Genomic DNA, 13,019 nt, shown 5'->3' with positions numbered 1-13,019 from the left:
GTCTGCTAAATATCAGTCAACTTTAACTTTAAGTACTAACTTAAAGTTAAGTGTAACCCACTTCCAGTGAATTATTCTAAGCTAGGCTAACAGTGTTAAACTGGGTTATTGCATGCACAGAGAAGAAAGGATATGCATCCTCTAATCTAACTCTGTGGTAAATGCCAAATAAGCTATTTTTCTGAAGTTGGTGTGTTCCTTTAACCCATTTAACCATTGATATAATGTCACCACCCCCCCCCCCCCCCCCCCCCCTTCCAGCACCAAGCCCAACCTCTGCCGTCCCCTACATAGCTACAAAGTGTGTTGATGTTGTCCATCACAATCAGAGGAGCAGTAAATGGTTTACACCCTGGGGTCCCAACCAGTGCAATAAGATCCGGGATTTTGAGGAGGCCACAGTGAAGAGGATTGAAGCTAATAACATCGTTTTTGCAGTACACATCCCTGGACCGAACAAAGAGATGAGCCCTTGGTTTCAGTTCATGCTGGTCATCCTCCAGTTCGACATTGCATTCAAACTGTACAACCAAATTGGTAAGTAGTGTAATTTATGAACTCTAAGGATTAACTTGTGGGATTAACTGTTATGTGGTCCAACCGTCTTTTTTTGGAATAGATTGGAGCTGATCCCACATTAATCATTTTTTTTTTACCTCTAAATACACTTGCAATTCCCTGTACACTGTACAGTGGGTCCCATTTAGAAGTGGCCACTTCTGGCCCCAGCTGTGGCGCAACTGGCTGGGGCACCTGCACCATACACCGGCGACCGGGGTTCGATTCCCGCCCCGTGGTTCTTTCCAGATCCCACCCCTGCTCTCTCTCCCATTCGCTTCCTGTCACTCTCCACTGTCCTATTATTAAAGGCATAATAAGCCCAAAAATTAGCCTGGCAAACCAGACCCACATTCAAATGTAGGGTCTGGGCACTCACCGTTCGCAGTGCTCAGTCCGAAGGGCGGGATAATCAGTTGTCTTTCAAATTCCCTCTGCACGCAATAGGACGCAATAGGATATTTGTTTTCAAGTAGCAGGGAATTCAAGCCAAACCGTTGCAACTCTGCCATTAATCATTATGTTAAGCCCACCAAACGACTCTATACACAATTTCAATGTCCTGATTAAGTTTTGATTTCTGGAGCTCACAAGCCAACGGAGAGTTGCTAGACTAGCCCTGGCAGCAAATGTAATTTGCTGCAGCTAGGGGCGCGTCTAGATTTCTAGGCTACCCAAAAATATATACTTTAAAAAAAAAAAGAAGTGGCCACTTAATTCGCACTTTCCGTGATTCACGCACATGCATGAAATGTATTAACAACTTTTCGCCACGAGTTGGCAGTTTAAGTCCGCTGTAACATTGCCGGTAAACAGGGTAGCGGACTGCATTTGTTGCAGTGTTGCAAGCGGCAGTGTGATTGATACTGTAAGTAGCTAAAACGATACTAAAGACAGGGTTCCCACAGGTAATGGAATTTCTGGAATATCATGGAATTTTGGAGAGTCTATTCCAGACATGGGAAGTCAGGGAATTTTATAAATTTGGGGGCAAAGTCATGAAATATCAGGGAATTTTGAATTCAGAATTGGTGTATATCTGGTTATTAGCTTCCTTTCCTGAATTTCCCCTTGGGGATCAATAAAGTATCTATCTAGCTAGCTAGCTAGCTAGCTAGCTTTACTGCTTTACTGCTTGAAAGGTAGTTGTGGTTAGCCCAACTTTGTTCATTCAATACCCATTTATTCATCTCTCGCTCTAAAAACAGTAAAAAAATTCATGAATGCTACACGGCTGTTCTGAAATCTTGTACCCTTCATTATAAAGTAGGTCATGGAAATGTTGTTATTTTGTCAGGGAAAGTCAGGGAAAAGTCGTGGAATTTTACATTTCACTTAGAGTGGGAACCCTGTAAAGATCACCTCGTTGAAGTCATACAGTGGACTAGTCTAAATCAGAGCCTACTTGGATTTAATGTCAAGGCACATTAAATCCAACTTTTTATCCATCCATCTTCAAACTATTCACTCATCCACCCATTAAACTATCAACATCAACAACAATCTGCCTATCAACATCCAATAACTTTCTGTCTATCAGCATCCATTACACTATCTACATTCAACTACAACCACTATCTACTCTGTCTCAGGCTTTAAGCATACAATCTGGCTCTTAAGACTACAGATCCTGTTAAGCTGTTTCCTCTGCCCACAACTGTTTCAATAAAAGTCTGCACTACAATAATTCCCTATTGAATAATTTAACCATTTCTGCATTATCTCTGCATTATCTATTTTAACTATACATGATATTTTACATCAGAACTTTTGCATTTTCATGCACCGGTAATTCCTCAGAATTACATTTTCTAGTTATATTTGGTTTCTGTTTCAACAGATGATGGAGCTGTGGTAACCATAGATGTGGGATTGGCCTATAGAGATGATACACTCAGTGAGTGGACTGAGATGGCACACTCAATTGAGCAGCGGAAGCTGAGCTGCAATTTCACAACAGAAAAGGTAAACCATAAAACTGTATGTACAGTAGGGGTGGGTGATATGGACAAAAAATAATATCTCTATTTTTTGTGATTTTGACGATAACGATAATTAGTCGATATCCTTTAAAAGAAATTTGTAAAAGTCTGAGTTACTTTACAGCTCATTATTTATGAATAGCATCAATACAATAATAACAAATAACCTAACCTGTAACTTTTTAACCAAATCAGCCAAAACATTGTCACTCTGACACATTTCCAATTCTGCCCCCACTTGTGTGAGTGGCAATGACATGGTATAGCCAGCAACATTAGAGAAGATGAATAGGCCTAACAGTTTCCCAAGAGAAAGTCTGAAGCGCCCTTCAAAAACCTTTACTTAGGATTCACTGTAAAACTAAGCAGACCGACAGAGTACATCTCAGTCATTTCCTTCGAGGTTTTGTTTAAGAGAAATCATGTAGGCTAACATTCCAAGTTACAGAATAGAAACTAATGTGTTAGCTTATGGCTAATATATATGAGAAATCCCATAGAGATGCTAACGGTTAGCATAATCGATATTAGAGCGAACTTCAGTCCATTTACAAAAGGGTTAGGCCTACATGTGAAGAGTTCTTTTTTTACAACTGACTATTAAAATACTCAAAGGCTAATGTTTTCTCTCCATATAATACCATGTAGGAAAAAACGTGACTCCTCAATGCTACTTGAACAGAAGTAGCCGCACAAAATCCCAAGTAGCCTACCTCTCTGCACAAAATAAACATTAGGCGTGCGTGTGACAATGTGGACCCACTAGTGATCATGTGACACTTGCTCTGCTGCAGCCAGGGGCTTCTCTCGCATAGGGCTACACCTCCTGGATTTAGTGAATGTATGGGGTTTCAATGCGTGATTTCGAGTTTTTTTCCCCATAAGTAATTTAAATACTCGATAATGTAAATTTGCACATTGTTAAAACAACAAGCACGATATTATCGCAGACGATGTACAGCAATTTTTCAATGTACAGTTCATTAATTTGGTGTGTTTGTCAGATTTTGTACCTAAGCTATTGCATATGGTTATTTAACGGAACATATCAGTGTGTTGGGAAATTAGCTTATTTGCCATCTACCCCATAGTTAGGTAAGGGGATACATACCTTGTGTGTGCAGTAACCCTGTCTGTTTAGAGGCACTTTGCAAAGTTCATAATGTCTAAATGTTTGTTCAGTCTTTCAATTCAGTCATTTAAATCCTTTATAATTTTTCTTTTGGAAAACAGACAAGTGCAATCTGGAATTCTTAAAGGCTACATTAAGTTTGTCTTCAATTTTTGTCATTCCTTAAAATACCCAAAATACTTCACCAGCCTCTTATATAGCCTGTCTATTTGATAATTAATTGGAATTTTATAGCAAAGAGGCAAGCAGCCTTTATGCCTCTAGTGGAGCGGGGTCAAAATAGACGAAAAGTCTTTCATGCAAATGCTGAGCGATGTGACATGGTAATTGCCAATCCAAGTGAAGGCAGCGCGACATATTTTGCTTAAAACTTAGCTTTTTTTTTTGTGAACTTCATGTTCATATGTGATGATGTGAAGCTATTTTAATTCCAAAGGCCAAGGAAACTTTATCAGGATGCATAGTATCCTGGATCCATGAAATAACTGGCCTTTAAAAATAAAAGTATGCCTGGCTCTATGGGAATTTAACATAGGGGTATGCATAATTATGGCCCCTGTTTTTGTGGAAGAACATTTATTTATTTACGATACATTATTCATTCACAAAGAAAATTGGTGTCCTTAAAGGTTGGATTTTTCATCATTTTGTTAATTAAGGTATTACGATCAATTTCCAAAATGATTTTTTTAATTCCTCTTTTTAGTCAACTTTAACATGTGTATGTACAGGGATTGTAAACTTCTGGTTTCAACTGTATATGTTTATTGGTACAATGTTATCAGTGTTTAGCCTAAGCAAAAATGGAATAGTACTGCTAATTGTATTTGGTTTTCAATGTACAGTAAATATGCTGAAATTATGTAAGTTTGTGTATTATCACTTTCAGTATACAGTTGTAGTTACATCTTTATTTATGTTCCCTTCAGACCATTGAAAATGAGGGGCGATACTATGAATGTGATCTCTTACCTTTTATGGAAATGGGCAACGTCGCTCACAAGTATTATCTCCTTAACATTCGACTGCCTGTGAATGAGCGTAAAAGAGTGAATATTGGTATTGGAGAGATAAAGGACATCAGACTTGTGGTGAGTATATCTTGTGACCTCAAATTATGAAGACCCCTTTATAAACAACTCAATAGGCTTATCTGAGTCAGAGATATTTTTTGTTGATTAGATGGCTAGCTAATATCCTAACCATTGGTTAGTTGCCATAACTATATTTACCATGTAGCTACAGTTAGGAACAAAATTATTCACACCCCTGGCAGATATTGATTTAATGTTGATTTTCTCTTGACCAATATGTTTGTTCTGATGGAAAATGACTGCTGACACTAGTGATGGTGAGATGAAGCCTCTTGAAACCTTGAAGCTTTCCAGCCAGATGTGTTGAGAAGTGGTTCATTTCTTGAGGCTTCGAATGCACCTAGGGTTGGGGTAAGGGAAAACCAGAAGAACGAAAAAACGACAAGGGGCAGTCACCTGAAATTTACAAGCAGAATAAACCAGTTCAGGCCGGAGTTGGAGCCATGTCGATATCTCAAACGCTCTAGTAGCAGTAGTAGCTCTAAAAATGGGTGGATGGAATAATAATAATAAGTAAACTTAAGAACAATAGTTAGGGAGCTAATTAGGGGAGATGATCTGCATCTCTGTGAACAAAAAGCTCTAGTTTTTCTAACATCTCCATTGTTAGCCCATACATTGACTAATCTGTGGCGGGCTACCATAAAATCAACAGTGGCCGCCACACAATACTGTTCTATGTTGTACTATTTAAATGAGAGAAAATCATTTTATTGAGGTGTGCTTTTTACGCACGTAGCCTTTCCTTGCCCCACCCTGCTATCTCTCATATCTCTCGCTGCCCCTGTCCTGTCATGGTACTCGTACAATGTTTGGGTATACAGGCTGACTGCACCACTTACCAGTGTTGTTACCAACCACACCTGTGCTGCATCATATAAGTGCTAAAAGCTGCAGAGGGCTTTTTTTTTTTTTGTTGCATTTTTCAGCATTTTCTTTTGCTACAAGCCATTGTAAGAGTACATGCAGGGCATGAAATTGGCACCCGCCCACACGCCAAATGCAGGTAACTTTTGTGATTGGTGGGTGAAACTGTCAATCTACCTGCCACGTTGGCGGGTAGCCAATAAGACAACACAACATTTTTGAGCCAATAATCTACTCTTTACTCTGCTACATTTTCAACTGCCTTTCGTTACGAGAACAAGTTTATTATTGGAGAAAGTATCTCGAGGGAGAAAAGAGCACCTCTCCCCTGGTACACAACGGCGTAGGAGAAAAGAAACAGGGCTTCAGAATGCATTGCTACGTTTCCCCGCGATTATAAATGTAATGGCTGGCCTATGTAGCCTACTACACAGAAGTAGATGTTCTATATAGCTAACAACTCAGTTAACGCAATGACGTCCTGCCAGTTGCTGCATCTTCTGGTGAGGCTGCCAGAGTGCCAACGAGACTAGAGGTATAACATGGCACGGAAACTTCCACATATATTCATTTCTGGCCAGCATCGTTCAACAATCACATTGGACAAGGAAAGTAGGCCTACAACTTAATTTACAAGCAAAGCAAATGTACTGGAAATCGAGCATACAAGTTAGAAAGCCTAGCATTCATTTATGTAGCCTCAATGTTGCAGGACATGACATGAGACGGTCGGCTGAGAAAACAGATGGATATGCCTAGGCTATTATGGCCTAAATATACTGTAGGTCTACCCATAATATAGCCATTGTTTTTAGGTTACATTGTCTGTATGGTGAAGTTATAACCAGATTCTAGCAATGCAAAGCAGAAGAATCAGCTGCAATGTGTTGGAAGACTGCTTTTCAATCCATAGCCACGTAATGCTTATTCTGGCTATGACGAAGTATATTAAATAAAATATATTTGAATTGGGCTTTTAAAATATGTTTGACTATATGATTAGCCTACAGAGGAGGAGAAAAGCAAATAGGCATACTTTTGTATCCCTTTAAAGGTCCATCCAAAATATAAAAATGTAGGCCTACAAAAAATTAACTTGTTAGGCCTACTTGAGTAATTTATTAACAAAGTACTTTTTTACTTTTACTTGAGTAGATTTCTCAGTTGGGAATATTTACTTTTACTTTTTAATTTTTGAAGGGAGTAATTTTACTTTTAGATTTTCAGTACTCTGCCCATTTGTAATCGGGACAAAAAAAGTAATTATGTAGGTCTAGTCATAAATGAGATTAAGTTGGTTAATAACTTAACAGCACTGTAATGTGTATTCTGTACAAGTTCAAGAACCATTCTTATGCATTTTCTGAGTCGTTCACCTTTATTTTGGGCACCAAATATTTTTGGCTGGTAAAAAACCACTGTGGCAGGTGGATTTCAAAATTCACCTGCTACAGTGGCTGGTGGCCAAAAAAGTTAACTTCAGGCCCTGAGTACATGTGGTGGCACTGTTAAGCGTCTAGCTGCCAGGATGGCCATATCCTCTCAGCTATTCATCTCTTCAACTTCTTTGAGCAAAGTATAAAGAATATGTTAAGAGTTTCTTCATCCCAAAAGAGTTAATGCCTTATGAAAGGAGCAAAATGCTATGTTGTGTTTCACCTGAGGGGGGCGTTAAAATCTTATCTTTATTGTAATGTTTACTTTGGTGTTCCCAAAACACCTGTAACTACATGCATTTATTCTGTGAATGGGACTTGGGACAATATTGGTACTTTACACTAGTGTTGCACGGTGTATCGATACTAAAAAGGTATCACGATGCCTTCACGCAAAAAACGATACGATTTCCGACGTTTTTAGAATCGATGCTTTATTAAAATAATAACGTTCTGTGTCTGTGTGAACTGCTGCTCTCACTGCTCCTTGCAAGCATCTAGGCAAGTGGGCGTGTCGAGCAGGCAGCTCTGAGTGAGTGAGTGTGCAGCAACGTCAACATAGTTCTTTGCCGACAGTCCTCGGCCTTGTGGATAAAACAAAAGGTGATGTGAAATCTGGAACTATTTTGGATACATCGCGAATAAGTATAAGTATATAAGTATATATACTTTTTTGATCCCGTGAGGGAAATTTGGTCTCTGCATTTAACCCAATCGGTGAATTAGTGAAACACAAACAGCACACAGTGAACACACAGTGAGGTGAAGCACACACTAATCCCGGCGCAGTGAGCTGCCTGCTTCAACGGCGGTGCTCGGGGAGCAGTGACGGGTTAGGTGCCTTGCTCAAGGGCACTTCAGCTGCGGCCCACTGGTCGGGGCTCGAACCGGCAACCCTCCAGTTACAAGTCCAGAGTGCTAACCAGTGGGCCACGGCTGCCCAATAGTGAAGGCAAGCCATCAGGTACATAGAGGCCCGTTTGTAAAATATGTTTCAAAGTCATTTAAAAGCAGTATGCTACGCATGGAACTTGGCTAAACACCTCGCAGACATATCCCAACATTTTTAAAGAGTTCAAAGAACGACAGGTTAACGAATATGCTATAGAAAACACAACTACATGGTTAGTGCCAAGTTTTTCTCTTCTGTGTTCTTCTCTGAAAGTGAAACGAGTATGGTTCTCTGGGATAAAGCGAACCTTCCTTCATCAATGCATTTTGACGAGACATAATGAGCTGTAATCATAGGGTGCTAACGTGATGGAAAGCGCAATGTTCACGCCAGAATGACATTACCAACACTACCAAACAATCTATTTCATGTTCAGTCAGTACTACTGGTAATATTTGTCATGGAATGTAGACTGCAATTTGTTTAATAATTATTGCCCAGATGTAGGATAGGCCAATAGGCTACCCGAAATGCGATAATTAAAGGCCACAGCATATTACCATCATAATAGCGGCTTATTGTTACGTGGTAGCAAATCATGCTATCAAAGAAATAGACGTAATGTAATGCACACAGATATATTGCAACAGGTAATGGTGTAGGCCTATCTGACGAAGACCTGAGTGGTTGGAACGTCGTACTTGTACACTGGGCGCAAAGAAGACTATCCTCACATTTTTCCCTTCGCAACTGTAAAAGAATGAACACGGGAAGGCCTAGGGTAGCCTATACTGTACATCAGATGGCCTAAAGATTAGGCATAGCATTCAGTGATTTGCATGCAGTAATTTCAACACTGACCTTGATCTAGCCTAGTTTGGCTTTTTAAAGCTACTTTATTGCCAAAACACAACACAACAAATGAACTATAACAAACAGTAAAGGACTTAATCACACAAAGTAGGCCTACTATTTTACTGACTATAAAAAATAATAATTATGTAGGAAGTTTAGAAGTTTAGAACCCAGAATTGACCTGCACACTACAAAAGTGCACCGAATTCAACACAAATGACTCCGTACACTTGGAGGAGGTATGAGTCCTTTTTTTTCCAGATATCTTAGGATTTCGCCGTAGTATCGCTTCAGTATCGAGCATTGTGATATTTATGGCAGGTATCGTATCGAAGTCAGAATTTTGGTATCGTGACAACACTACTTTACACACTAAATGTCCATATACTTAGCCATTTCCACATAGATTATTATGGTCCTACTAGTTACCCCACATACCAGTTGACTGAAAATGACACAAAAATACAAACACGCCTTGTTTTATCCTTCACAAACACGTCTTGTTTTTGAGACTTCAAATTGTGGGAAAACATTAATAAACTGATGTATTTGAAATAGTGACTGATACCAAATGAAAAAAACTAAATTGTTTTCTTAATACCCCATTATCACACTTAATGCACATTTTTCTGACATCTAGGGACCTTTTGAAAGTCCTTTTTATGATCCACCCTAGAAAAGTTGAGGAGACTAGGGATAATATTTGTCAAGATATTTTAGGTTGTATCAGCAATTTCAGGCCCAAAAAAGGCCCAAACATAAATGATCACATTCATCTAATCTTTCCTAACGATCCGCTAGCTGTCTGCCCCATAAGCAGGCCGTCAAAAAAACGCGTCTCTGTAGGCACCCTAGGCTCCGAGATCTGTACAGTGTACACAAAAATAATTGCTACCAACAAGGGTTGGCAACCCACTCAAAAGCAAAATAAAGTGTTTCAACCAATAACCGACAAGATGCGCGTTTAGGAGAGTTTAAATTGCACGGGAGGGGGAGGGAGTAGCGAACTAACTCTGTTTTGTTTGAACATCAACAGAAGTGACGTATCCCCGCTATCGTTGATACAACCTTTTAATGCCCAAACATGGCACATGTTTTTCAAGCAGTAAAAATGTAAGAATTTCGAGGTCTGAAAAATATATGAAGACAGTTTTGCACAGAAATATTTCACAGGTCTTGGTTTTAAGACCCATTGATGATATAGACAAGATTTGAATAAAATCTGAGACGGTGCAGCAACAACCTTATCTGATTTGACACAGAATGATCCGTATAATATAATATATATATATATATATATATATATATATAATAATTAGGGCTGGGACAACGCGTCGATGTCATCGATGACGTCAACGCGAAAAAATACGTCGACGCAAAATATGAGCGTCGATTCGTCAAGCATAACGTGTGCTGCTAAATATTTTTAATTTTACACCTTCAGTGTTTTCCATACGTTGACTAATCTGTGGCTGGGCACCACGAAATCAAAACCGGCCACCACACATTGATGTTCTATGTTGTAGGCCTACTATTTAAATTAAAGATAAGATAAAATAATTTCATTGAGCTGCACTTTTTACTCACACAGCCTTTCCTCGCCCCGCCTGCTCTCCCTCGTAACGAGCCCGCTGCTCCTCCTCTGCATGTGCATTTAACAAAATATTCACGATTGTTGAAGGATTGTTGTTGCCACATAGAAGCACTGCATAGAACACAGTGGGCTAAATTGCTATTAAATCCGCTTAGCATCGTGACCATGCTGCACAAATTTGTTCAAAACTGCTGCATTCAAGTTAAAGTAAACTCTGCTAAGGTCTTATCACAACATAACTTAGTACGTTGAGGAGACTAAACTAAGTTACAGTATGCAATCAAGCAGTATCTCAAAGCTAATGTTAGAATACTGTTTGGATGTCAAGTTTAGCATGCTTACTTGCAGCTGCTTGTATTCGTTACTCATGCAGGGCTCATTTTATTGACTCTGAATGTTTGCAAAATCCCAATGTAAATGGAAAAGTGTTTTCCAAGACTCCAAGGTGCTTGTCCAAAGGAGAAGTACGAACCGTTATTTGAACTAACTACGTTATGAATTGCATCCACACATCAGCAGTCTTTTAACTGTGTTAAAGGGGAACTTGGCAACTATTTCAATGTAATAAACCCGTTTAGATATCATTTGGATGGTTAAATGACCTGTTCCGGTGAAAATGGTGACTTTTCCCGCTGCCCCTAGTGTCCCCAGGCGGAAAACCAACCTTGCAACATTGAGACTACAGTCCCGGAAAGAGAAGTGAGAAACAAGAAACTCGTTTTAAATCGTTTTATCCCAGCCCTAATAATAATATGATCGTAATGGCTTGCCTGGCTATCCTAGCCAATGTGTCAACATGCAGGGTGAAGGTGAGACGGTGGTCAATCAAAGTACCAAGGTACTTGAAACTTTCAACCTGTTCCACCAAAGTCCTTTTAGGCAAGTCCCTCCACTCGGCGGCCATATTGCAATGCTTTTTGGGCACTTATCGGGCATCTATTTTGGCAGAAATGAGCGTGCGCAAGACTTCACAGTACCAATCTTGCTACAGCTGCGAGATCACGAAACATGATTGGCACGATGTCTTCACAGCACACCACATTATTGGCTCAATATATTCACAACACAGCACATGATTGGCTCAATGTATTCACATGTCAACGTTTTGCCGCATAAGGGGTGTGATATGCGAAGACAACTGTTACTAACTAACCCCATGCATTTCCATGCAAATCCTGGAGAGACTGCTATGTAAAGCACATTAAATGACTATAAATAAAGTTGACTTGACAGGTTAGTTTGCAACAACAAACAAGTTTAACCAAAGTCCTTAGTTACTACCTAGCTAGCGAACATTACTAGCAGTTCCCATTCACTTTTCGTTTACTGTGCTAACGTTAACTAGCTATCGGAACGTCCCCATAAGTGTATCCAAATTAGGTATGTAACAATAATGACCTGTATGAATTTTACCGTGACTCAAAGAGCTGTAAACAATGTTGTACGTGTAACGGATGCCAGCTAGCTTAGCTGTGCGTGTGGAACGTTAGTAAACCTCACTCCCCGATGCCTCACGAGTCCGGGTGTGTGCAGGGCTGAATCGCGCAGGTTCAGCACAACGCAGGTTACATACGGTTGTGTGTACAAATCTGCTTGGAGCTCCAATGGAATTTTGATTTTGCGAAGAGCAGAGTGAGAAAATAGGGAAGAAATGGGGCACCCACCAGTCCAGCACCAAACTCCGAGCACGGTAAACAAAATCAGATTTTTAAGGTAGTAAAAATCTACACACCTATGGCTACCGAAAAAGGTAAGCAACTGTAACGGGCTTGGGCTTGATGTCGGGCTTGGGCTGCCGTGGTGCCGCTCGAGGTCATCCAATGCTTGGCCTGCTGAAAGTTCCTCTCTGAAACAATACAAACATATATGATGTAAGCTTATTTCTATGAACAGTTTCTTTACTTCTTTACATAAAAATAGTGGATCAAAACAAAACAACAATGAGTGTAAACCGGAGAATCAACATAGAGGATGAATTCCATGAATGGCTTTCATGGTAACGCTACATTGTTTATGTTTTCACGGCCGTTGCGAAGGGGTCTATAGCGCTAGCCTACAGCTAACAGAAGTAGCAACACTATTTTGGAAATAGTATTAAACTATAGTAATATTAGAGATCTACACTGCTGGTTAAGACATTGAATTATAAGTAACTGAACATTGCTTATCAAATAAAACTGACTTGACTTGACTTATCAGACTCCGATTGGTTTTTATAAAAATGTTATCATGGTCTACACATCACAGCATTCGATTCTACTTAGCAGCTAACTGTCATTTTCAAGTTTACCAATGTAGTTAGCAAGTAGCTCTGCTTACCTGAGCTTCGTGGTGAAAAGCATAACGTTGAGCACTGGCTTCATGTCGGTTTTCACTTCTGGATTGATCTTTGATATAAAATAACTTATTAGTATTGAATTTGATTACATTTATGAAAGAATTGAGCGATTTCAAAGTATTTTAGTACCTTTTTTCCTTTCGGACGTAAGGCTTGGGTTTCCTTCAGTGTCAAAGCGTAACAACAAACTGACGTTGGCATAACAGCTGACTATGGTGTGTGTGCGCCACCCTGAGGTCAAACTATGCTACAACATCTTTCATGCTGATAA

General features: G+C 39.6%; 1 protein-coding gene across 1 annotated transcript in view; it reads left to right on the top strand.

Moving 5' to 3' along the window:
* Nucleotides 1-13,019, top strand: part of wls (Wnt ligand secretion mediator) — a 128,679-nt gene that overhangs the window by 24,970 nt on the left and 90,690 nt on the right. The window contains exons 2-4 of the mRNA XM_042110077.1: nucleotides 262-537; nucleotides 2,399-2,523; nucleotides 4,602-4,763. Coding sequence (XP_041966011.1) covers nucleotides 262-537; nucleotides 2,399-2,523; nucleotides 4,602-4,763 — 563 coding nt within the window. The remainder of the gene's footprint in view (nucleotides 1-261; nucleotides 538-2,398; nucleotides 2,524-4,601; nucleotides 4,764-13,019) is intronic.

The sequence above is a fragment of the Alosa sapidissima genome, chromosome 1, assembly GCF_018492685.1.
Source record: "Alosa sapidissima isolate fAloSap1 chromosome 1, fAloSap1.pri, whole genome shotgun sequence".
Lineage (NCBI taxonomy): Eukaryota > Metazoa > Chordata > Actinopteri > Clupeiformes > Clupeidae > Alosa > Alosa sapidissima.
The sequence above is the reverse complement of the archived record's forward strand: the minus strand, read 5'-3'. Positions and strand labels throughout refer to the sequence as shown.